The following is a 26,578-nucleotide window of genomic DNA, read 5'->3' on the forward strand; positions in this document are numbered from 1 at the left end:
TGATTTCAGGGTAACAACTGCTGTGTTAAACATTTCATTATAAATTCCCAAACCTACAATTACATTGTTGGATGTTTAAATGATTCCTTAGCTTTGAGCCAATGGGAAAAACTGGTGAAAGAAACCATTTTTATATTTACTTGGAACTGAGATTTTTGGAAAGGATCCACTTTGCAGGATCCCAACTGTGATGAAGTTTCCTCCTGGTCTGGTGTTCACTTGTCTTTCAGAAGTGTTGCTACACATATTATAGGCAAAATGTTTTTGTTAATTACAAACTGCATTATACATGTCACACCTGTATACGTAATCTCTTAATTCCTCTATGTAGTTTAATTACTGATAAATAGTTCTTTAAATCAAGAGTTCATCTGATACCTGTGGAGAATGTTACAGACTCAGAAACTCTGCTGAGACCTTGTGTTCTGAATACATGCAGAACAAAGATGGAATGGGTACAGGGAATGGCATCACAAGCTTTGCTTGCAGCAGGTACCCAGCCCTCCCAAAAACATCATCTCCACAGAAAGTGGCCAACTCCTGTTGTGATTTATTACTTGCCTACTTTATGGAACTAGCACAACAGATACCTAACATGAAGCAGATACCTCTTTAGCAATTTATATAGAGCAAATAGAAAAATGAATTCTAATTCAAGCAAGAGGTAATGTGGTGAACAGGTTCCACATCCCCCTGCCATGTTTATAAACGATGTAAACAGTACTGCTTATATAGTGGAAACTTTTACAAATCATAACACTGTTTTAATTTTGAATAACTATGTTTTACACAAGATGTTTCAGTGTCTTCTCAGCCTTTGTTGAAGTGTATATGCAGTGAAGTATCTATGTACGTCTGTACTAAAGCCCACTCTCAATTCTTCAGCGTTAAAGTAACATGCAATATTAATTAAACAAGAAATGTGTGCAATTTTGAGGAACAAAGTGGTATTGTATCAACCATATAACCCACCTGGTAAAAGTGAATTAAACCATTAAGGTATCTTCCTATAGAACTCATTATATATCACAAAGTATGTCTTGGAAGAGAGACAATTTAGGCTGGAATTTAAAAAAAAAAGCTCCATCTTCAAGTTCTAACACATATACACAAAACACCCCTACTCACACACTTCAATCCCTATGGATTTTTACTGGCATTATAGTATTTTTCTGCAAGTAACTTTGTGGTACTGAATGCCAGACAATAACTTTGAAAGATCACATGGGAACAAAAATATGGTAATGATTACATCATGGCAACAATGTAATGTCAAAAACAACTACGACATTCAGCTTCCCATGAAATATGCACATTCCCTCCTACATGAAAAACAAAGTCACGAGGTTTCACATTAAAGAAGCAACAAAAAGACGTACAAGAATTCATTTTTAAGAAAGTTTTCTGCAAAGGCAGGCAGCTGAGCAGTATGGAACTGCCCTCTTTGATTTATCATCATTTCCTCTATCCTGAAAGGAGTTGATTTAATACGCAGATTTTTAACAATAAAAAGTAACGTAAAGCCTAGTGTATGTTTTATTTGCATCTAGGTCGTCAACTCTAGAAAACGTGCATTTACAAATGACAGACTTCAGGCAGTGCCTTGCCCCTGAAGCCCCCTTAGTGCACTCTATGAGCAAACTGAAGCTGTACCTGAGTGGAGTTAGATAGTTGGTTTTTCCACGGCTCCTCTGCGCTGCTGGTCAGGTTTGTGCGGTTATGAGGTAGAGAGAGTGCGTTTCGCTGCGGGTAAGGCACGTTTCCATTACTTCCACTTTCTGTTATGTGATTATTGCCTATCAAAATAGTGTCTGTACTACCCAGCGTTCTTGCTGTGCTGCAGGGAACGGGGCCTGCTGGAAAGGGTCCATTAGCCATGGGCTGCCCGGGGCAGGCGGGACGGATTCCACGCTGAGCGACGTTAGGCACTCTGGTCAGAGCAACCTGCGGCTGCTGACCAGAGACAGAGTTTGTAGGCAGTGATGAATCAGCTGTTGGCCCATTAGGAATTCCAGTAGATCGTACCTGTGCAACTCCTGTTTGTCTCATCTAATGGAACGGGAACAAAGCACAAGAATATTGGCTGCAGAATTTAGAAAGTAAGGATCATGCAATGTTTGTGTACTTCACTGCACTGTCCAATTCCAATTTGACACATCTTCACGGTTGCTTTTGAGAACCGAGATGACTGTCATGCTCATGAAAGTGCTTAATAAATTTTAAGGTAAAGCTATCAGCACACTTTTCTTCTGAGCCCTTCAGTTTGAGTATTTTACTGCTGAAACTGGACACTGAGAGAGAGAGAGAGAAGTGAACAAGGACAGGAGGAGAGAGATCCTGCAATACCGCTCACTACGACTGCGTATTTTTCAAGTAAGACTCCTTTCAGATGTGTCCACTCACTTCAGTTGAAAAGTGTGGCTTGAAAATTTTTAAATTATCTGGCAGCCCTATAATAAAACACAGCTAAGCCCATTATGTTTCAACCGCTAATCCACAACTGTACTTTATACAAAAAAAAGATAAATTAATGCAACGCAGCAAAAGGCACGAGAACTCTGCACAACAGAAATTATTCAGAGTTCAAGAAACACAACAGACACCATTACTGAGAAGAGTTTTGTAAAAGAGAAAAAAATATTTTTGTTCTCACCTGCTGGTGTTGCTGCATCAAGACAAACTGACTCTCCAGCTGTTCCAGCATGAGTTTCTGTGCTGGATTTAGATTATTTCGGTTTGCACGCAGCTGTTCCAAGTGCTAAAAAAACAGCAGTGTGGTTCAGAATCGTTAAAATCACATGGGCTTTTTAATAACTTTCTTGCATACAATACTAAAATGTACCCATGAAGGCAAGACTTACAAAGCTGAAAACAATTCTGAGATTTCTGCTGCAGACTGAAACATCTTTCCTTACACTGTTCTGCAACCAAACCTTATCTCCAGTTACTAAAACTGAAGAGACTCTGTAAATTATTTGAGCGTATAATTATTATTACCACACTAAAATTAAGTGTGCTGGTACCGTAAAAGAAAACTACATTCAAGTATGATTATATGGAATTCTTATCGTAATTATGTATACTTTAGCACCTTTTTGTACTGTGCTATTCTTTTATTAATACTGTTCATCACGAAGTTAATTAAACCTATATTCACATATGAAAATGTCTTCAGAAAATATAAAAAAAACCCTCAGAAAACTATGTAACTTAATCAGAGAGCGCAATATCTTGTTACAATACTGATCTTGTTTGCAGCTGATAAATTTAGGTGTCTGTTACCAAAAGATTTGATCTCTTTATTCATTTTTAGCTACTCAGCACACCCCATCATTCTACCAGTAAGTCTGCTGCTTTCAAGTGGTATGACTTAAAAAGAGGACGTTCATGCCAAGCTCCCAGGATTAACAGTAGCTTCCATTCTGAAGTCCCTCTGGAAGGGACTGCAATGAGTAAGACAAAAATACATGTATGTTTTATATGTATACATAACATGCCATATCCATCCAGCCTCTAAGCTGCCAACGTAGAAGATGTAATAAAGGTTTTATTCGCTCTCCTCTTTTACCATCTATTTTTGGCTTTCCTATTCATACGTGATGGAATTTGGTCAAGCTATTGCCAGCAAGTCCAGTAAGTGTACTTAGATAGAGAGGCCTACTTAGGTTCCACTTAGAGGAGGAAGTTGGATCTGGAAAAAGGTGAAAGTGAAAAGGAGAAAAAGTAGCAGGATGTAAAATGAGCAAAGAGAAATAATGAGAATGCTTGGAGAGAGAGAGAGAGATCCAGAAGAATGTCTGAGGAAGGACCAAAGCAGTGAGGAGGTGGGAGGAAGAGGGAAGGGAAAATTATACAGTATAATAAAGCCAATATTGTTCAGACAGAGAAACAGCTGAAGAACTATACTGGAATTGAGGAGAACACTGCTCAGTCAATCAGAATGCCTTGTCTGCATCTGCACTGTGTTCCCTTCTATTTTTCTTTGCATCCAAAGCAGTATCTGCAATACATGGGTGAAAGTTCCCAGCTAGGCCTGATTTTCAAAATATGGAATTCCTGCTGAAGTTCACAGCATGCACTAATGAACTGAAGAGACAACAAAATATCATAACAAAAAAATACCTGAAATAAGATTTCCAAATTAAAATTGATCATTTCATATAACTGTATTAGATGACATAAAGACAGAAAAGCAGCACCAGATTTCATTTGAGTAATTGCATTCTGTAGAATGTGGTTGTTTGTTTATGCAGTTTGATACAAGAAGCTACCTCAGAGGAAAAGAAGATTATATTACAATACTTCTACACCTCTTTCAATATTCCCCACATTACAGTAACTCACAGAACTCACTTGGCATGAAAGTGTGACAATTTGCATATCTATCTTTAAAACATCGTAAGAAAAAAAGAGCTACTGTATGTTCTTACCCTATAAATTATAGAATTCATACAATGTAAGTGTTCAGTTTCTGCCAGAGATCATTTATTTTACTACAGAACTAATCTCACCTAGAGAAGCCATAAATATTAGAACAACTTGAACTACATCCTGGGAATTATTTGGGAAGTACTTCACACTGAATTTCAGAAATGTGAAACTGAAACATGTCCCAGATTTATTTTCTTAAAAGGAAAAAGGCAAGGAACAAAAAATATATCAGAGCTTCTGAAGATCTTCCATACCTACCTGTAATTTCTGTGGTGTCAAGCACCAAGAATGAATTTGTTGCTGTACAGGAGGATGTGACACTGTATGGCCACTGCTCCAAACATCTGAAGTATTCTGAGAGAAAACATTACATTAAAATGTGTGACTATCAAAGGGTCAACCTAATTTCTTTTACTATCTAGATTTTATCTTGCTTATGAAAGAACTAGTCATTGTTTCAAGGATAACAATATAAACAAAGAATACACTAAAATACACCAAGTCTCATTCTACCATTCCCAACAGTATCAGAGTAGTTTGAGGAAAAAGTTAATGATATCTAATATCATAACGAGAAACAAGCAAATCAAATTATGCAATTAACTTAAATGTATGCTACTTTTAAAACTGAATACTTTATCTACTGTAACACTATTACATGATGATGAAACATTTGAATTCTAAATATAAGCAAAGGCAATAGACAGGATGACATGATTGTCTCCCTCTCCACCATCAGACTACAATTGTACTTCTTCCCTTACACAGCTATGACTGCAGTATAGTGCCACTGACCTGCACTGCCCTTATGTCTGAACTGGAATCTGATTAAACACATCACTGAAAAAATCCTTTTTAAAATTTCTAAAAAACATTCCCCACCTTGATGCCAAAGGATTAAAATTTACAGCACAAATTCTGTGCATGCTGCATCATTTGAATACATATTTCCATATAATTTTGGTAGGGGGCTCTAGTTCATCAGAATATATACCTTTGTTGGACTAGATGTTCTTTTCCTCTTGGCAGGACTGGTCAGGTCATCTACTTGGCTAGAAGGAATCATGTGTAGTGGCAAGGATTGCTGTGAAATTGGTGTTTGAGTGAGGCCTAGTACAGGTTCAGTATTTGGATGATGAGGTTTACAAGCCTAAGAATCACAGAAGGAAGACAAAAATATGGTTCTATATATTCTTAATGCTTTCCTTTAAATTTTATAATTTTAACAGCCCACATGTTTTAAAAGGGCCGAGTAGATATTCTGAAGCTGATCTCAATAACTGAAAAATCAGTTTCCATATGGTCATCAATGGAGGAATGTGTACCTTTCACGGGATTATTAAACCACTGCAGCATTTCTATTTAAGATGAAACCTTTTAAAATCATGAAAATCCACAAAGGTTCTAAATTGGTACCCCCATACTTCTCCCACATTGTAGGGAGCTTCTTGATCTAATATCCCTTTGCAAATAAATCCAAGGCCTTTTTTTAAATAAAAGCCAATCCTGTGCTCAATAAAATAAGCTTGACCACTACCGATTGTAAAGAACCCTTAAAGCTGGGCACCTGCAGAACATAACCCAACTTCTCACCTGCTGTGCTGTGTTCATGGCACCCTGCCTGGAGGTAAGCTCTGCGGGGATTGGTAGGCTCCATGCCTCCTCAATACTAGGAAGTAATTTAGTTTTATTCTGTAGACTACCTTGTGGAAGGTTACACAACTGAGCCTAGGAAAAATTATGTAAAAAGCAAATTTAACACAAGCCTACTTTAGTAAGAGCAAGTCCATGAAATCTTCCTAAATGCTGTAGCTAATTATGTCTTAAAGAGAGGACAGATTTAAAATTTTTGGGTTTTAGAAAGGTGCTAAGTATAAAGAGGGTAACCAGAATATAAACCTTTGTGAGAATCAGAACAAAGATGAGCTCTGGATTCAGAGGTCTCATAATTCCTTTTTTTCTGAAATTGCAAACAAGAGTGAAAAGATAGTGTGTGCGTATTCTCACTATATGTTATGAGAACTTAAAAATGTAGACAATACAAAGAAAAAAAGCAAAGTGATGTAAAACAGTATGTTTTGATTAAATGTGCAAAATAGGGTTTATAAGGAATTAAGTTCCACTTAAAAATGAAGAAATAAAATATTACAGGCTATGATATGCTTACAATACACATGAAAACAGGTTATACACACCACAAACAACTTCAAGTTAAACTTGTGTGTTACTTCTCCCCTCCCCTCTGCTGTGTATTTGGAAGAGTTATTTCCCCCTTCTTAAAAACATTAGTTTTACCTGTAAATACTTTATCCGTGCTGCAAGTGCAGAGGTATTACTACAATTTTTGCTCCTAGTTGCATTTAAGTAGCATTTAATGGCATCCTGAGGCTGGTTGCAGGACTCATAGAGTGTGCCTAGGTCCATCCAGGCTGCAGCATGGCCATGGTCCAATTGTACAGCACAGATATAGGCCTGTAAAGCATCCATAGGCTGATTTTGCTGTTGGTACAGCACACTGAATAGAAAGATTAGTGAAGTGGAGAATTAATAACAAAGTCAAAATACAAACAACCCAAATAATACACATCCTCCTCCCCCCCCAATAAACTTTGGCAACATACAAACCACAGAAACAACGTATACAATTTTATATTTTTTTTTTTACAATTTTAACATGCAAAATTCATCTATACGTGGCATATTCAGTGATTTAAAGGATTGAGAAAATAAATATAAATTCATTATTTAAACTTCATATCAGACAAGTCTGACAACATGAAGGTATAAATTAAAAAAAGCTTTACAGTCACTCAGCATACAAAATAGTTAAAAAGCTGATATTCTTTATTTATATATATGTTAGCATGGAATAATACCACTGTATTACCCTGTATCGTTCTTACCCTATAGAACACCATGTATCTGCACTTGCTTCTGATTTATCAATAGATTGCCTATAAGATATAAAGGCATCCTGAACTTTCCCAATACTTGAATAGCACCTGGGAGGAGAAAAAAAAAGAACTTTGGTAATATTTATAGAAGGTAATGATTGAGGATGGCTTACCAAGACTGATTTGATAAACGTTAAGTCATGCAAACACACACACTCATCACTCGCTGTTTCTGAATGCCAGACATAAGCAGACTAAAACATCTTAACATGTATTACTAATTATACATTTGAGAAGTACACCAAAACTACTTAAACCCAAGATCACTGTGTTTGTAAGGAAAACAGTCACACCATATTCGAAAGACTTACATTTCTTTCCCTTGTGATAGTTTATCAGTCAATAAGAACAATGTTTATCTACAGACAGCATTATAAAGAAACAACTAAGTTACCTATTTCATCAAACAAATGGTTATAAAACTTAACGTTCTACAAGACAGAATTATTGGGAGATATTGACCAACTCAATGAGGATGGTTCCTGATTGCCTGGGAAGCTTTTTATGTGCATTTCTTGCATCTCACTAATATTCAATTAATGAAAAACCAGTTACTTGTACTGCACATACAGATCACCAAATTGTGCTACTCAGAATGTTTTTATAATTTCTTACTTTAGTATTTTTCACATACAAATTCAAAGGTATTCTGGCATTAAAGGGAACTACAGTTACATCACAGGGAATAATACCCACTGTTTTAAAATCAAAAGCTTCAAATAAAGCCAAGATCAAATATCTGTATATATACATTTACTAGTTTAATCTGTAATAGCTGTGTCTTATATTGTTTGTAACAAGTTTCACTGTTGTAAAAATAACTGACAACTTTCAAAACACATAAATAGCATCAGAAAATTTATTCTAGTAAAAAATAAAAACCAAGCAGAACAGTACAGGCAAAGGTTTGTCAAACATGCTACACTCTTTCAAGTATTTTTGAGGCACATTAGGAAAGGAATGCAATAAAATACAGCATTACTTTGCCTAAAAACATCCATTAAGTCTGAATACAATGTTTCAGAAGATCATTTTAATCACAGTCCAACCCAATTTCCAATAGACATGCTTCACTCTGCTTGCTTATCAGATACATAAAGCCTCTCATTAGAACAGCACTGACATGAGGTCCCCAACAAAACTCAGGGTGATGGAGTTTTTCCAGTGGAGAGGAGGGTGGTGGTGATATGTTTTTGAAGGTAGATTTAAACCAACTTGCTATCCAGTTTGGACAACCAGCAGAGGAAGGAATTACACAAGGGAACACACGAGGAAGGAAAAAGTAAATGCACAACCCCACAACACACTTTCTTTCTTCTTCTGCCACTGTATGCGATGGAAAAATGGGGCACAGAAACATTTTCGCTCTAATCCTCCCTGCAAAGTATAAGAGATGCTCCAACTAAATTTTCCACCCCATTTCCTGTATTTCCCCCCCCCTTGTCTGCACAGTCCTGGGTTTCATTGTGACCACGTGTAAGCTGTGGCACTGCAGGAGCTGGAGCAGAGCAGCTGCACACAAATAGTTCATGGAGTCCTGGCTCTGTCCTGCTGCCTAAGAACTCAACTCACAGCATGTGGAATGGGACTACTGAAGAAAAAACAGGATTTCAGCCCAGTGGAAGATCAGAGCAGCCAGGTGATCCCTGGCTCCCCTTCCCTTTTCGCTCCACATCTGCCCTTTGCCCTTCACACTCAGTGCTGGTGTCCTTCCCTCAGCCTGCACACACTCCCTCAGCTGGCTGAAGAGCCCTGTCCTACAGGAACAGCTGGAAGAATGGGATTAGCATGACAAAACCAAAAATAGGTTCCAGTTGTACTTGATCAGAATCTCCAAGAACATCACCTGGAAGATACTGAGGCTAGGATATTATTTTTGCCTCATTCTTTTCTGCTGTATTTCTCAACAGAACTGGCCTGTTCTCATATGGACTTGAATTGTCCTCAAAGATTTCTCCAAAACCTGATTATTTCAATAGTTACTGCTGGTTTGTGTAAAGCACTCTATTGTCTTGAACAGGAGACCAAGAAAACTCATTCAATCGATATGACTTATATCTGGGAGTATGTTACTGTCTTAAAGTACAAAATTACAGAACACTTAAATAGAAATTAGAATGGATTAGTCTGAACTATCTTGGCCTAATGTACAGTTGCACTGTATGTACTTTATAAATGGATGTATACCTAGGAAAATATTTGTATTTTAATGCAAAAGCTGATTGAGATTAGGAGAAAATAAAGAGCAAAAGAACTGTGAAAAACATATAAAAAAAGTAACAATTTACAAAAAAGAGAGAGAGAACAGAAGATGTGGGAGGAAGAGGAGAAACAGGTAAAACCAGGCAGGGCATATTCAGATTACTGTGAATGTGCAGACTGAATAATAACTCCAAAAAAAGCAGGACCGCATGGGTAACATACTTAATTTCAATTTCTAATCTATATTCATCCCAAATATGTTAGCACCTTGTCTTTTTATACACTTCACAGAAAATGTTAAGACTCCAGCACATTCATACATCCTTTCCCTTCAATTTTCCTCTGAAAGGATTAAGAAGAAAAACAGTGTAAGATACCCACAATAATGAGTATCCTCAAAAAAATTTACAAATCTAGTTACAGTGTCTATAAAGTCTTTCCTCACCTTCCAAGGAAATACCAGGATTGACCAGAATTTGGATCTGCTTCTAGAGATTTCTGGAGATACTGTATAGCATAGCTTTCCTTGGTTGCCTTGTCTCCAAGCTGATCCACGGTGTGATGCATCCAGCCTACAAAAAGAATCCATAAATGGTAGAAGTGAAATTCCCCAGGACCATTTAATACTTTGGCACAGCAGGATATTGATAGCATTAGTGTCTCTTTAAAAACAGGAATATCAAACAATAACATCACTTACATATAATATTATGAATGTACTGTTTAAATAATTTTCTATGAGATTAGTAGCATAGTCTCATAGAAATAAACTGCTCAATAAACTGCTCAATTTTCTAATACAAAAAGTGAATCTGCAAATGTATACTCTCTCCTCCTCTGAACACAGATACCTACTCAGACACTGAAAAATGCCACCACCATTCTCTCTGTCACACATATCAATCATGTAATATATATACAACATATATAACATCTACTCCTTTTCTTCTAAATCCTCATATTTGACCTGTATCTGCATTTTGACTAAGATATTTTGCATCTCCACTTAAAGCTTTCTTACACTGTCATTTCATCTTCATTACTACAACATCCTTCCTGTTCACCTTGACAAATGCCATCACCTCTCATCTACGTAACAAATTCATCTAACCACATATCATATTCTTTCAAAGGCCTTTCCTTCTTTCATTACATTAGATAAGTTATTCATCCCCACTTTAAAGGCCTCCCACAATCCTTTCTCCCAAACACTGTTTTACATGCAATTAAAACACATCTCTGCTCAGGCACTGACGCAAGGCTTGGTTACCATTCCAAATAAAGCACCTTCATCATCTTCTCAGGTTGCTCCTCATCTGCCTCTGTGCTCAGATGGAATTCCTTCAAGCAGCCACAAAACCATCTCAGTGCTGTTCTTACAATGAGTACAAACAAGGAAACCCTTTGTGGCAGGCAGCCGGTTTGCTGAAATCACTACGTACCACAATGCTCAGCAATGTCTTGCTGTTCCCTCAATATCCATGTATTTGTCTTAACAATCCACTGCTTTTCAGCCAACAATGGCAAAATGTAAGATGTGACAAAGGACTGTCTCTATGTGTGTACAGTCTCCCAGCCATAAACAGTCCCACTATGATACCAATTTCATAAAATACCCAGGGTTTGTATAAAGCTCTAATTACCTACAGAATTGTACACACACCTGCACTGCACGTTCATTTAAAACCTCCGTGAGTTAAACTTCAGCACTTTGAGCTTATCTAAGCTTTTTGATAAAGTCTAACTACAAGGTAATACCAAAGGATCAGATTCAGATCTCATCTGAAATGCCAGACAAAGTAGGTAAGGCTGAGAACTGACCTGAAGAGTAGTTGTAGCTTTACTTCACTCTCTGTAATCAGACTATACCTTAAGTATTTTATTCTACCTGTTCTATACAGCTTGTTTTTTATTCCTTGGGCTCACAGTTGTCAACAGACACCACAACATTTCTGCAAACTTCCAAGCTTTAATAATAGCAATCAAAAATAAAATCACGTCTACTGAACAACATCTGCCTGAGGTGTTTTAAGAAATATCACTTGGGAACTGTGGTCACAAGCTGAAGTTCAAATATTTCATAGACTGCAAAAAATGCCAGGTTAGGAGCCAGGTTAGGTTACAGTACTGAAAAAAAAAGTACTTTATCCTGACTGAAGATCAATCAAGTCAGAACTCTACCAATCAGGGAAAAAAAATGAAGTAAAAAAACCCAGGGATTTTTGCAGAGACATAAAACATACACAACTTTCTGTCATGAACTTAGTAAACAAACTACAATTTTGATTCAAATCCCAAGACACTGATGTTCTTAAGAATACAGAAGATACTCATGCTTTAAGAAAAAAGGCTTATGTGAGGCTGGTTATCAGAATTCACCTGTGTAACTGTTCGTTAAGGATGTGTGTATCAGGTGCTGTGCCAGGCAAAGCCTGAGATGAAAGTAATAGTTCAGGGATTACAAACAAGAGTAAAAAAAAAAGACATTAAACAATTTCCCGTATCTCTGGAAATGTTGTGTGCCTATTTTCTGTTTCATCAGAACCTTGCTGGATTGAAAGATAAACATGCTGCATCTTCAGGAGATCTTTATTGAGGTTCACTGATAAAAAGAACAAATCTATTTCTAGGAGACAGAAATGAGAAACAGCAATCCCTATCTGGTTTCACTGCTGAAACAAGGGTTGCTTCCCGGTTTTATCCTTCTCTGCAGGGAGGTGAAAAAGGCAGAAAGCAAGAGAGGGAGAGCCAACAAAAGTTCTCCACTAGAATAGCACAGGGTAAAAGAAACTACATCTGCTCTTCTCGTGCATGAAGTGAAGAACACACATAAAGGCAGTGATGGAAAACCCCTGGCAAGCTGTGCAGTTTCCCACTTGGAACACCTAACTCCAACTCTTAACCAGTATAGGGATCACTCTTCCACTCTTGGAGACATTTTTAATACAATAAACAAAACCACGGATTTTGTCCACACTTCACAAATGTTCCACGCTCTTTTCCAGGTCTTTACAATGTCACTTGGAACAAATCCCTCTGATGTGCTCGTGGTAGAGTGGCCTTTTTAATGCTTATTACTCTCATGCTGAACTTGTGGCAATCACTTTTCCCCAGTAAACATCGTTGTTTTTGAGGAGATGAACCTCTTCCCCATTCCAGCACCTCGTGATGTCTCACCCAATCACATGGACACCATCTAGGAATGCCCCTAGCCAAAAATTAATGGAAGAGTGCTTTGGGAACCTCTAAGCAGACACTTATTTTGTTGTTACACTCTTCCTTACGCAACAGCTGAGTAAAACTGGACAAAGCATACTGGGGCAGATTAGATCTTCAGTCTCATTAATTTAATGTAATTTTGAGCAAAATGGTGAAGAGAATTGTTGTCTGGAAAGCAAATGGAACAGCAAAAAAAAGAAGAAACAAACTGCTCTTATCCAACTGTACAGATCTTACTATTATGTCTACACCTGAGCTAATCAGCACGAATCAGCTCAACTGGGTAAATGTTTATCTGGGAATCACAGGGTTCTCCTCCACAGTCACAGCTGCTAAAGACTAAATCTGCAATAAATACCACACTCTGACAAATACCGCTGTTAACAGAAAAGAAATGGCATTATTCCTTGAATATTCTGGTTAAGACCACTCTATCCCTTTCTCCACAGAGAAGCTACCCACACAACAAAACTGGGTGACCTATGCTGGTTGAATAAAGACAGTTAATCCAGTTTTCAGACAGCAGACAATTCTCAAAGTCGCTGCTCTTACTGCTCACACAGAGACCTGTGGCAGGATTTTATGAATACAGCCATGTGCCTTTGCTTCTATTGTGGCAACATACATCAAACAGAGCTGAAAAAGAACTGGTCAGCTCTTTTGAGAAGCCTGTCTTCCACTGATCAGATGTACAGCCCTTCTGGATGAAAGTGCTGACAATTTATGCTTGGTGACATAACACCAAGCTAAAAAAATAAATTCAGAGGGCTTATTCAAATATAAGCAACACTGTCCTGTGACAGCAAAAAGAGCAGCACCCAGAGTCCTGCAGTGAATTCCTCCCACAGTTTCATTTTCATTTCATACACAGATGACTCAAAATTAGCCCATCAATTTTGACATTTTGTCACAGATGACAAATTATCCCACTCCAAATCCACACACAACCTGCATTACAGAAAAAAGAAAGCACTGTGGCCACAACTTGGTGCCAGTTACAAATCTGAGTTAAATAACCACTATGTAAAGAGGGAAAAAAATAAAAATGGGCATAAGCAGGCTAAATTAATATTTAGAAGAATAAATTAGATGAAGAACATGGAGAAGGTGAATGAAGAAGTTTTGCACTAGGTTGAACAATTTTAACAAAATATTCTGGAAATATTTTATAAGGTATATAGGACACAACTATTTTATTCTACCCATCCACTAGAAATTTTGGTCTAAAAATTATTTAGCAGCTTTCTATAAAAATGGAAAATGACAATTTTTAAAAAAATAATTCCTTTTCAGTTTTTTTATGTGTTTTCTTTTATGGAATCCGATGATAAATCTTTCAGTTGCAGAAATAGGTTTTCATTATGTAGTATAAACCAGAAAGAAAGAAAAGCTAAATTTTTCAATTGCCATGTTCTTCTAGTCTGCAATAGAGAAGAGTATTTTGGTTTACTGCACTTAGCCTGGCTTTTCAAGGGACGTTATTGGAGGCAGAACAGAGAACACAGAATTCCAACTGCTGCACTCTTTCTCTGAAAGCCCACCCCCCTCATTGCCCAAAATCTGTAACACACATACTGCAGCAAGTCTAGAAGCTTTTTAATTTTCTAAGTTTAATTAAAATATTTTCCTCCTCTCTTATTTACTTTATTATCTACTCTTACATATTCTATTGTGGGTGAAAAATCTCACGTATCATACTCAGTGTGTCTAAGACTCGTTTGGAAATGGAGCCTTAAACAACACTACTGAAGGCAAAGATGGAAAAAGGAAACACAGAGGAAAAATAAAAGTTAATTTTACATACCTAACTGCTGTAAGACAGTTGCTTTTACTTGTGCAGGAAGGTTTTCGATCTGCAAAAGCTGTTCATAAGCTTCCTTTGCAGAGTGATACTTTCTCTGCAAAAGGAAAAAAAGTAAATGGATTAATCATAGAGCTTACAACAGATCACCAATAGCAACGATTTCACAGCACTGACAGCACACAAACACATTGACAAAAAATTCTAGAATTTTTTTTTGCATACAGTGCATATGAAAGCTTTAATGAGTGACGTATATATACGGTAGGAGAATAACTTCCATAAATATAGTATTTAATATAAACTGACTACTGAAAAGAATTGAGAGAAATTTGAAAATTATTAAATTTGGTCAACTCCTCATACATGCATTATGCTTTTTATTCTAAAATGAATATTCTGCTTTTAAGGGGAATACTTGAATGTGAGTGTACATCTGAGAAAACCCTACACAAATTCCTCCCAGGAAATCTGTAACAGAAATGAAGATCATCATTAATTGGTGGCTGGTATAATTTTGCCTCTTTCCTTCCTTTAGTATATTTGAGCTGCCTCTTTCAACATATTTGTTGTCCTAGTAAGAGTCTCACCATATGCAAAATTAAAAGGACTGTGCCTAGGTAATGAAGGTATGCCATTTTATTATCTACTATATAGTTTAAGTGTGCTTAGAGCCTGGAAACACTCAATTCATAACTCCCTATACAAACAGGTGCTCGTACATAAAACACATTTACAGGTTAGGATTGGAGTCTTTATTGACTTCATTGAACAGTATGAGCTATTTTGTATATATTAAAGGCTAAGACTTCTCAACAGATGAATTATTTGGTAATAATGTCAGCATTTAACTTTGCATTTTGTAACAATAATTGCTTAACAGTGAATATATTTTAAATGTTCAGTTCTTCTGTTCCTCCTCTCCCACGAATATGCTTTCAGATAATTCAACAATACACTTCATCCAGGCAAACAGATGAAGAGCATATTAAAAGAAATAGGGCCACCTAAATGCAAATGACCGTGGCTTAGTTACATCTGTTTTAAGCACAGAGTGCACAGTAATGAGTACTGATGCTTTAAAAGGGACTCTAAACAGTATAAATACCTACTAAAAGTTAAAAATGTCATTAGGTTCTTGAAATCTCAAAAAATCACAAAAGACAACTCTGGTGATTTTAAAACCTTATTCTAGTCAGGAAGAAAAATTAAAGCAGCAATTACATACTTTCAAATGGAACAAGGGGAAGTTGGTAGGAAAGATTTTTAATTGGTGTTCATGAAATGCAGACAACTGGTAAGAAAACAAATAATATAAATAAATAAAATATCCATGTCCAGCAAAAGAAAAACAATCAGGAAAAAACTTTAAATTTAGCATTGGGAACAAAATTTGTAGTTTATGACTATGAAGGATAATAAGCAAATGAACAGAAGTTCACTGTAGAGCATGAGAGCAGAGGCAGCAATCCAGACGTCAAATAGGTAAATGTTAGTGCCTAATATTCACATTTTGAAAAAGATGTTTACATGCTGGGGAAGATTCAGAAATATCTACTAAAATAGAGTATGTTTTTCAGGTTTGGAATATTTTTTGCTTTTATTTCATAGAATCAGAACGGTTTAGGTTGGAAGGGACCTTAAAGATCATCTAATTCCAACCCCTCTGCCATGGGCAGGGACACCTTCCACTAGACTACATTGCTCAGAGCCCCATCCAACCTGGCCTTGAACACTTCCAGGGATGGGGCAGCCACAACTTCTTTGGGCAGCTGTTCCAGTGCCTCATCACCCTGCCAGTGAAGAACTTTTCCCTTATTATCTATATGTTAATTCCAAAGATCCATAGTCCTTGATGTTTGGCTGCATCATGAATGGTCTTAGAAATGCAAAAGGGGAGGAGAACCAAACACAACATCTTTAGACACCCTATAAGCTCCCTCATGGCCACAAATGAAAAAACTGGCATTTAACACCATGAAACCCCACTGCAAATTCTTATCAGCACCAGGCTCCTCTCTTGTTCAGAGGCTGGCAACCTATCATTTAAACTCCAGTACTGTGGTACTTAATTAAGGAATGAATTAACTTCTACAATATTAGAGAGCAGATAATTTTCAAACACATGGAGGAGTTAAAAAAACCCTGTTTCATTGTGTCCTGTAAAAGAAACCAAGCAACCAGCCTGTCTCCAAAACCCCTCTTCATTGTGTCAGAGGTAATATTCAGAAGTCAGGACCCTTGTGGTTCTCAGTTTCTCAAATTCCAAAAGACAAGCTACCCCTCCCAACAGAACTGTGAGACAAAACAAATCTAACAGTAGAATCCACCAAAACGTTTTTGCTCTGGCTCGCAACAAAATGAAGTTCCTGCTGCTGTAGCTGTCAGTCAAAAAGCACAGCTTAAGCACTGTCAGCACTGGTCACACAACTATTCAGGGCACCTGAGATGGTGACCTGAGGTGTTCCACTTGCTTTTGATCTGCCAGAGTAACAGAAGTAGTGCACTGAGGATGCTTTGTCACATAAATGTGTCAGAGGTGCTTCAGTGCCCGGGATGAAATCTGGATGGAGGCCAAATAAGAACCATGACATTCCAAGAAGCTGCTTAATGGTGCTCTGGGATGGGAGATTTCTGTCCTGTCATGCAGCTTTGCACCAAAAGCACTCAAAAGAAAAGTATTTTGTTTGTCAGATCTGTATCTTTTATTTATATATAAATACTTAAGGCCATTTTTCACTGAGCCATCAAAAGACAGTACTTACTTCATCAGGCTACTTTCCAACTGACTGAAAATATAGTTTATGTCTGTCATCCATTTCAATTACAACTGGTTTTGTTTTCATGTCACATCCCTTCCTCAGTCATATGATATGTATAAACATGATAGAAGGGCACAAAATCTAGACTATATAACCAGTCAGTCAAATTACAAATATACAATAGCTGTTTCAGAAGCTACTCGGTTTTAATGTATTTGTGTTCTGGAAGCTCAGGCAGTGTTCTATAATTTCCCAAAGGATTCACCAAGAAAACTCCATGGTAGGATTTGATACAGAATTAATAAGCTTTATGTGCCATTGACCTCAGATTCCAAATGCCACATATCTTCAGTTAAATCTGAAAACTGAAAAACTGAATTTGAAAATTTCATGTCAAATATACTTAAAAGACACCTGGGCAACTGTCTGGAATTGGATTTATGTATGTCTGTGTATATATGATACAATATATCTATGATTTGAGGAATTACGTATTTTATACATACGTCTAACTTCTTAAATATGAATATAATTTCATAAGAGAATTTTCCTAGAAGTTATATTTTGGGATTTCTTTTTTGCACTCAATTTGGGAGAATAGTAAATCTATTTTTATTAAAATAGCTGCTCCATTTCACAGCATGACAGTCCACATACAAAATATTTTTAATTTAGCCAAAGCAAAAAAAGTTTCTTTAGTGATTCAAGACTTAGGTCTAACTTTACTAAAGCATCTATAATCTGAATTCCAGAGACTGACTGCATCATATATTCAAAACTCAACCACACTTTATAACTATGAGCTTAAAGCTTACCTGGATTTCATATAAGTGGGCAATGTGAAACTGAACTGTAAGAGTGGGAAAATCAAAATTATTAGTTTTAACGAACAACAACAAAAAGATATTTTTTCAAGTGAGGACTAAATGACATTTCAAATTTATTGATGCAAAACAGACAAGTTACATTTTTAAGATATAAAAAAAATATTTGTTTACACTGATATTTTACACTTAATATACCAGACCTGACAGAGGATGAATATGTATCCTAACAAAGCATGAAAAATGTTAGGATACTGCAGAAAGGCAGCCCATGGATTTTATCTGTATTCTGAAACACAGAGCCCATTAACCTTTCAATAAATTTAGCAATAAAATCTCTTTAGGCAAAGATGCACAGTAAGAGAACACAGGTAATATTTTCTGTACATAAATGACTCAGAAATAAAGACTTCCATTCAACTGCAGAGAGACAGACTAGATGGGATACAGAACAGAAAACTATGTTACACAGTGCCAGATTAAATTTAGGTCTTTTTCCTTCCTTTTTAGGTATTGTCTCTCCCCGTCACCCTGTGAAACTCAACTCAAAGAGTTAATTACAGATGATATTCTGATCATTACTGTTAAGCATCTTCAATTCCTCACACGAATTGCACAGAATGCCATAATACTACCAGCAGCTCTACGAGGCAAGAAAATTGCTGGCTAGAGAAAGAAAAATGAAAGTTGTTCAGGAGTAAAATCAGAGGGAAAATTATCCTCATGCTGCTCAAATCATTACATAAAAGGCTTGAGAACTGCTACCCAAGACCAGTCGTGGACTGGTAGATAGCTAAAGCTAATTGAGATGAATGTAATCCTTATTCTGTTTTGATGAGGAAAGAAAAGTTCCTTTGAGACAGACTTCTGCCCGATGTTCTTGAGGATTACAAGTAAGAAAATACCTGTGTTTGAGCCAAGCTCAATTTATTTCAATTACTGAGATTCCTTTCCCTTGAAGCTACAGAATAGTGTGACACCAAATTACCATACAGGTAATTTGGAGTTCCAGGGTTTCTCTCTGGGTCATAAGAAGGGAGGGGAAAATTTCCCTTTGTGCACTGCTTTGTCCTTCAATATAAAGAAGAAAGTCGGGTGCACTTTGGAAACCAGGTCAGAATGAAATGCATCATCTAAAATTTTAATAACCTTTTTGTGCTCCTTGCTAAAGGGCACATAACACACCCATTATGTTCATCACACTGTCAAACTTCACTCTGTACTGATGAAAGAAAAAACCCTGCTTTTGTTTCAGGAGTTCATTATCTAAAAAATCTCTCTTTAATTTTTTTCCCCCATAACAAAACCCTTTCAGTGTGAAGCTCCAAAATGAAGTCATGCCTTGCAGGGGAAAGAAATTAAAGGTATCACAGTAGAGATTGCCTAAGTAGGAAGAAAATATGCTTAATACTCAAACATTTCTGTAAGGAACACACTCAATGTAAGGCAGTGAAGCCTTCACATGAGGCCATCCCTCCACACAAATCTGGGGGCAGAGGGGATGTGGGGGAAGGCTTAGGAAAACCTTACAAAAACTCAGAGATACAGTGAAAACTGATAAACTCAGTGAGAAAGAATAGGAACAAACATGAAATATAATTAAAGAATCACATGTCTGGTAGAAAAACAATAAAAGCCTATTGACTCAGGGAGGACTCTGCAGATTTTTACAAAATTATCTGTGTCTGTTCCTGATAAGTGACAAAGCTTTGAAGAAGACCTTGGAGCACAGCTGTCTCCTCGGTGCTGACAGAGCCAGTGGTTTCACCCATGTAAACAAACTCCCTTTCAATGCCCTTGCTGACAAAATATTCACTATTCCATCCAATTCCTAGAGAAATGCTTTTAAATGTTTTATCCAATGATTCTAAAGTGAGACTTAGGAGGCACCCTAAGCTCAACAGCACGAAGGTACCTTAAAAACCGAAGGAGTAATTTCCTTCACAACTCTGTAAATGCCTTTAAATTCTTACAGACTCCAAAAACATGCAGGAACATACACTTATTCTTGCATAAGAATTCCACTAACTCTGGATAGATACCTGCTCTGTAACAGCTTACAATACATGATAGATCACACTGCACTAAAGATTGATGTGTTCAAGTACAGACTAATATATGGTTGGCACTGAATCAAACAAAATCAAGTAAGTTTATTACTTTTTCTTATTTCTACAGCCTAGGACTGATGCTAAATTTTAGATCTATAAATCTAAATGGCATGAAAATAACAACTGAAAATTGACAAATAATAAAGATGCCATAAAGTTTTAAATAACTCTTAAACGTGTGCCATGGCACAAGCACTGTGTTTATAAATAAATAAAAAAGCAGTCAAATTGTACGTTTCCTCCAGAATTCAAGTCTTCAGAGCAATGATTAAGTTAAGTCTCATTTTTTACTTATTCTATTTACTAAAACAATTGGAACATCTGTCTCCACTGATAGATGGAGAGAGGTTCTGTAGTCTCCCTTTCTCAGCACCTTTTTTTTCCTCTCAGTACCTCTTTTGATTTTGAAGAATTGGTTCATTAAAAATTGATACAGTTGTGAGCATAAGACTTAAAAAAAAATCCACAACAAAATAAATGGAAATACTTATAGTTTACTTACTTTCAGCGTTAGACAAAGTGCAGGGATTGCAGTCAATCAGAGCTAACTGAAAATGCTGCAAAAAAAAAAAAGAATTATTTGCTTTTTCAAACAAAGTAATACTAGCACTTTGGCAAAGTAAGAATAAATCAATTTTGTACTTGAAAAATCAATACTGCATTTTGCCAGGTGTCTTAAAGAAAACAATTTTCAATTTCTGTTCAACTGTTTACCAGAGGAAAGAAAATCTTTTTTATTGCAACCACAACAATGCTTGTAGTAATGTAAAATGACAACAGACATCTTCACAAAACCACTGGGATAGCACCTGGAAGAATGAGGCACCCAATGAATGGTCAAAATTGGAAGATCAGGTTTTCCTCTGAATACACAGCTGGGACTGCAGAGGTACAGGCTCACGGCCTCATGGAGACAAATATCAAAGCTCTCAACTTGTCTATCTAGAAAAAAATAACACCCTTCAAATTCAGTGACTTTAAGCCTTTAAAAACTAAACTTTTGTCAAAGAGCACTTAATACAAATATCTTTGCAGTAAAACAGGAGTTCATAAGGAGTTCCTAAGTTCTTACATCTGCTGCTTCAGGTATTAAGATAACTTCAGTTAAACATTATAGGTTGTAAAGCTTCTAAGTTCTGAGGCAAATATTGCACTCTTCTAGAAAGAAGGTCACAAAAGCAGAGCAATGAAGTCTGTCTGTCTGGATGTGAGCAATCATTTCACAAATGTCATGTTAATCCACTGATCACTATTCACAGTTTGAAAGACAAGTGTGTTAAAACAAACGGAAAAGGCACAGAAACTCCAGTGCCTCTGAACTCTTCCATAAAACTCAGAGAAAATCCCTACACGGTGTAGAAATTGGATTAATATATTAATACAACAGAGAAATAATGTTAATAAATACAGTTATCTGCAAAATACAGTTTCAGGTGGCTTTTAATACACAAAACATGATTGATGCTCTAGTATATTTTGTTTTGCTAGCACAAAAATGATATTTTAGCTCTGACTATTCAGGATGCCAAACTAGGTGGCATCAAGAGCTTCCTGGTGTAGCTGGGAAGCAAAACATAATCCCTATCGATGGATATATACAAATCATTTTCAGTATTGTCATACCCAGAGCTACTACACACTACTCAACTTTCCTCATGGTGCTAATAATACCTTGTGTATGGCATATCAATGTAACACACATCTCAAAGATTTATAAGAGTTTAACAGACAAAGAAATGGCTAAGAAACTCTAATTTTAATAGAAAAAATATTAGAAAATTAATGTATTATCCATAATAAAGCATAAAAAGAATGCTGATGGCTTTAATGAGCTCTGTGAGGCACACACTGATGCAGCTCACTCCTCACTGTCTTCTATCATCATTAGTAATATATAATAGCCTTTAAAAAGAAAAAAAACTCAAGTAGAACGATAACACAAATTTATGACTTTTAATGAGTATTTTAGCAATGTCATCCCCAGAAGTGAGCACAAAACCCAGTGACCTCACATATATTTTAATTGTGAAATCACTTTTTAACCTTAGAGAGAGGAGTAAATAACACCTTATAAGTAATATCTTATTTCTCTGCTGTGCCTGTTCCTTTTTCTACTATTCAGCAGTCAGACAACTTACAGTCTCCCTTCACTTACATTGCAATGCAGGTTGAGTGCCTCAGAGACATCCTTTAGTCTGTTACCATAGTGATTCTACTAAGCAGGCAACTTTAAAAAAAAAAAAGAACTAAATAAAAATAAAATGCTCTATTTTAAATTGCATTTTACCTGACAAAAGAAGAAAAAAAAACACCAAAACGCTTTGGCCTGTAGACTGAGTATTCTCGATCTAAAAGGTACAAAATCCTTCTTGTACAGATGTGTCATCTTGCACTGTCACTTACAATTCCTATGAGAAGGTAAAGCAGAAAGGAACAGATCTGCTCTCACCTAGCAATGCCATTATAAAAAATAAGCAGATCTAAAAAGAAACAATTGACAACTGTTCTGTAGCAGCTTTTCAGAAGGGTTATTGCAGCGAGACTCACTGAGAGAAGGCAGGCAACCATATAAGAAAATGTGACCATTTTAATATATAAATATGTCAACAGTATCAGTGATATACAGTAAAAAAAAAAAAGGCAGGAATATTCTCAGCAATGCCTCCTAAAAATTTAAAATTTCCACCGCTACATTTGCCAACTTCTGTATTTTAAAATCCCCATCCTGTAAATTTTTTAAGTGTAGTAAATTTCTCCTAGGACTGTTCACTGAGCTCCGAACAGTAAATAAACTGATAAACCAAAGCAGGAACTACAGAAAAATACACCATTTGCACGAAACAATTATCACAATTAAAAGCAAACCACAGAAACCCCAGAACCTTTCAAACCAAGAACCTCTGAAATGCACATACATGAGCAAACCTACACCTCTTGCCAGATAAATAATACATAGCTCCCCGTTAAGTATTCAAAATCAGATTAAAAAAAACCCCAATGCATGCATTTTAACACATCAACCTCATCAGCCAAGAGCAGATCCACTAATCACAACCACAAAAAAAAAAAAAATTAAGGAAAAAAAAAAGGAATAATTTCCAACTTCCATTTCTGCAACCAACAGCAGCGGCTGGCAAACATCTGCACCTCTCTCAAATATTGCAGCACTGAGGCTGCTGCTGCTGCTGTGTGGAATAGTTGTTATGCAGGAGAGGCCGCTGCAGCTCAGAGACGACACACAATACCTCAAGGCAGACAGCAGTCTATAGAAATTCAAATCCCGGGTAAGAGGATTTACCTAGAAGGCAGTGTTCTGAATGTTAAAAACTAACAGCCTCTCTTCAAGGGCTGCGGCTCAAGCCATAATCAGAGAATCGCTCAGGTTAGACAAGACCTTTCAAGATCATCAAGTCCTAGATCACCTTGATTTGTAGCCATCTGTAATTGCACCGTTATCTACAGACTATTTCGTCTCCTCTGGAGTCCTTGACTTGTCTCTGATTGTGGAAACAATTCCGCAGGTAACCTTTCCATGGATGAGAGGAACAGTGGATTCCATATAGAGAGAACTGATGAAAGCACTAGGTCTGGCAGTAAAATAACAGTAATCTGACACCGATTTAGGTTACATTAACATATTTTCACTACTAGAATTAACACCAATTCTTTACAATTTAAGAGACAAGTACATAAGTTTTGGTTGTTTCTTTAATCAATAAATGACCAACACAAAATGAACCGTTTTCTTCTCAGTGCAAGATTTTAATACTGTCTCTGTTTACATCCAAACCTGAGACCTCAAACCAGTGATTCTCCTCCCTCCTCCTCTCCAGGATGACATCAGCAAGTCTAATAGCTCTCGGTTCTGCATTTATTTAGCAAGCAAGGCAAGCCATCATCTGAAACCTGACAATTCTCACCGACTTACCATGAAGCAAAGCTCCATCATGACTCAGTGAAATTCTGTCAGGAGATGGCTTTTTCTGCCTATGTGACCTAGGTGTGATGCCCGTGTTCCTCAGAGCAGCCTTTGTTCAGATAAGTAGGACACGGAAAGCCTTGCATAACCAGCCAGGGCAGCGAGCCAAGCCTCCATTTGCCAGGGATCTCTGGGACCAGGGGAGAAGGTCAGGAGAGGACACGTCTATGCACTGCTGCAGCAGCTCATCGTGCTGCTCTCCAGTGCCTTCTGAGATCAGAACAAATTCAGCTTGTAAGATGAAGGTCTGTGTAGTGTAAAAACCTCGGTTACTTTTGTCCAACGTTCAGAAAAAAAAAAAAAAGACTGGGGGAAAACTGTTACACAGACAGGGCAGAACAAAGCTGCTTGAGGACAGAGGGAACAAAGGCCACATATACAACATACGCTGAATAGCAGCACTATGCTCCGAAAAATCTCTTGTTCTGGCTAGCCCTAAGAAAAAAAAAATATTTTCAAGCAGAACAATCCTACAAGCTGTATTTTCACCAGTGAAAAGAAGGCTGCATTTGAATTTACTCATCAGCATCTCACAGGGCGATTTTCACAAAGCTATCTCAATGCTCACTGCTGCCTGCACGTTTCATACATTATTTCTGCAACATCAGAATTTAGCTATTCCTGCGTGAGGAGCCTGAAAGGCTGCCAGCAGCAACAAAATGCCACAGGGAAACGGGGTGACTGGAAGTCTGCCGCCGCTGCCGCATCCCCGGCATCGCCACGGAGCTGAGCCGCCCCGAGCTGGGGTCGTCTCAGGACTCTGCCTCCAACCCCCACAGACACCCAGGCTGCACGGAAAGCTCAGTCCTTGCCGGGAATCTGTGCCTACCCAGCTATTGCTGTACACCCTGAATGCCAACCTCAGAGTTACACCTAATAACCTGCACCAGCCCAGATCGAGACACCTCTCACCAGGAGAAGGTCCATGAATGAGGTGCACCAGTAAAAATACTCCTCAGAACTTGAATGCTCAGCTTCTGAATCAACTTTATTTATCTTCCTATGGTTTGTTCTTCCCCACCTCCCAAATGACCAAAGATGTCACACAGCACATTAACTCAACTTCGGCACTTGCTCCTCTTCGTAGTCGTGACAATTAGCCAAAACCCCAAGCAAAACTGGGTAAGAGTGAACAAAAGAAAACAGTCTGTAGGTCAGACAATGTGATACCAACACCCCCTGTCAAAACCAGTCACACTCCTAACTCTCCTGCAGTTTGATTACAGTGCCATGCTACATTAAAAAACTTTCATGGTTTTACTTCTTGTCTACGCCTCTCCCCTCCACACACATGCAAACTACAAAGACTTAGAAAGCAATTTCATTCCCAAATGCTGCTTTCCATCCACTTACATTTTAATTAAAATCATCCTCTGACTCATTTCATCTTGCTTTCCACAGAATTTTATGTGAAACGCTTGAAATCTCGGATATCCACCTTGCAAGAGCTAAAGCCCTTTTCTTTGTTTTTTACATTAAAAAAAAGCACCTGTTTCTAGTAGAATTACAGGCATAAAACTAGGCATAAGAAACTAAAACTTCTCATAAATGCATGTATTTAGACTAGTTAATTTTTCTTTAACAACTAGAAATAAATACAGGAGATTCTGATGTCCAATGTTTACGCTTAAAAATTACTTATCTAAGCACACATGAAAGATAATTAGGTGGTGAAACAGCACTTGAAGGCTTGAAATCACAAATTTTCTTCACTTTAATAAATGCTTATTTACTTATTACCCAGAAAAAGAACATAAAAAATGAATGATATGTCTACAACAGCTACATAGTTGGCATACAATAGCGGTAGTAGCTAAAAATATCTTTCATAAAGATATATATATACAGGAGAAATATTTGAATAAGTGATGGAAAAGTGTCTGACTGATTATAAGTAAGTACTTCAAGCTGTTCATCTGTATATCAGTATTTAACTTCTTTATATTTCATGCATATGCATACAATTCATGCACATTTTCCCAATAGATTTTAATTCTTTTGCAGCCTTTTTCTTATCCTAATATAAGCAGCATGTCTTAACATTACTAACAAATGAGAACCTTTAGAAGAATAATTAAAAAATTAAAATTATATTTAAATTGATGATTTACGGGCAAGATGAAAGCATAAGCCTGAAGCAAACTACTGGAATAACTGTTTTGTGTATAAAAAAGGAAGAAAAATTTTTGTAAAAGAAAGGTAGAATCAGTATTTCTACTAAAAGATAGATAATTGAAAACAGGAGATTTAGTTCTCATTCTTCTAAGGGTTTTGTTACTGGGTACGGGGCGCACC

The 26,578-nt window shown here is 37.0% G+C and overlaps 1 protein-coding gene across 19 annotated transcripts in view; it reads right to left on the reverse strand.

Moving 5' to 3' along the window:
* The window catches only part of KDM6A (lysine demethylase 6A), a 151,577-nt gene that overhangs the window by 38,044 nt on the left and 86,955 nt on the right, over nt 1–26,578 (reverse strand). For 3 of the 19 annotated variants that reach the window (XR_003526404.1, XM_027635799.1, XM_027635807.1), the window contains exons 7-18: nt 20,807–20,861; nt 18,185–18,219; nt 15,836–15,901; nt 14,611–14,704; nt 10,033–10,159; nt 7,335–7,433; nt 6,727–6,946; nt 6,025–6,159; nt 5,426–5,581; nt 4,690–4,785; nt 2,654–2,758; nt 1,654–2,049 (exon numbers count right to left, since the gene is read on the reverse strand). Coding sequence is in view for 8 of the 19 variants with exons in the window: in XM_027635799.1 (XP_027491600.1) it covers nt 1,654–2,049; nt 2,654–2,758; nt 4,690–4,785; nt 5,426–5,581; nt 6,025–6,159; nt 6,727–6,946; nt 7,335–7,433; nt 10,033–10,159; nt 14,611–14,704; nt 15,836–15,901; nt 18,185–18,219; nt 20,807–20,861 (1,584 nt within the window). In the remaining 11 variants the exon portion in view is untranslated. Of the gene's footprint in view, nt 1–1,653; nt 2,050–2,653; nt 2,759–4,689; nt 4,786–5,425; nt 5,582–6,024; nt 6,160–6,726; nt 6,947–7,334; nt 7,434–10,032; nt 10,160–14,610; nt 14,705–15,835; nt 15,902–18,184; nt 18,220–20,806; nt 20,862–22,459; nt 22,746–24,232; nt 24,325–26,578 lie in introns of those variants that run through there. The other 16 variants (XR_003526405.1, XM_027635818.1, XM_027635836.1 and 13 more) reach the window with 10 other exon arrangements.

Source organism: Corapipo altera, unplaced genomic scaffold (genome assembly GCF_003945725.1).
Source record: "Corapipo altera isolate COAL_440 unplaced genomic scaffold, ASM394572v1 0, whole genome shotgun sequence".
NCBI lineage: Eukaryota > Metazoa > Chordata > Aves > Passeriformes > Pipridae > Corapipo > Corapipo altera.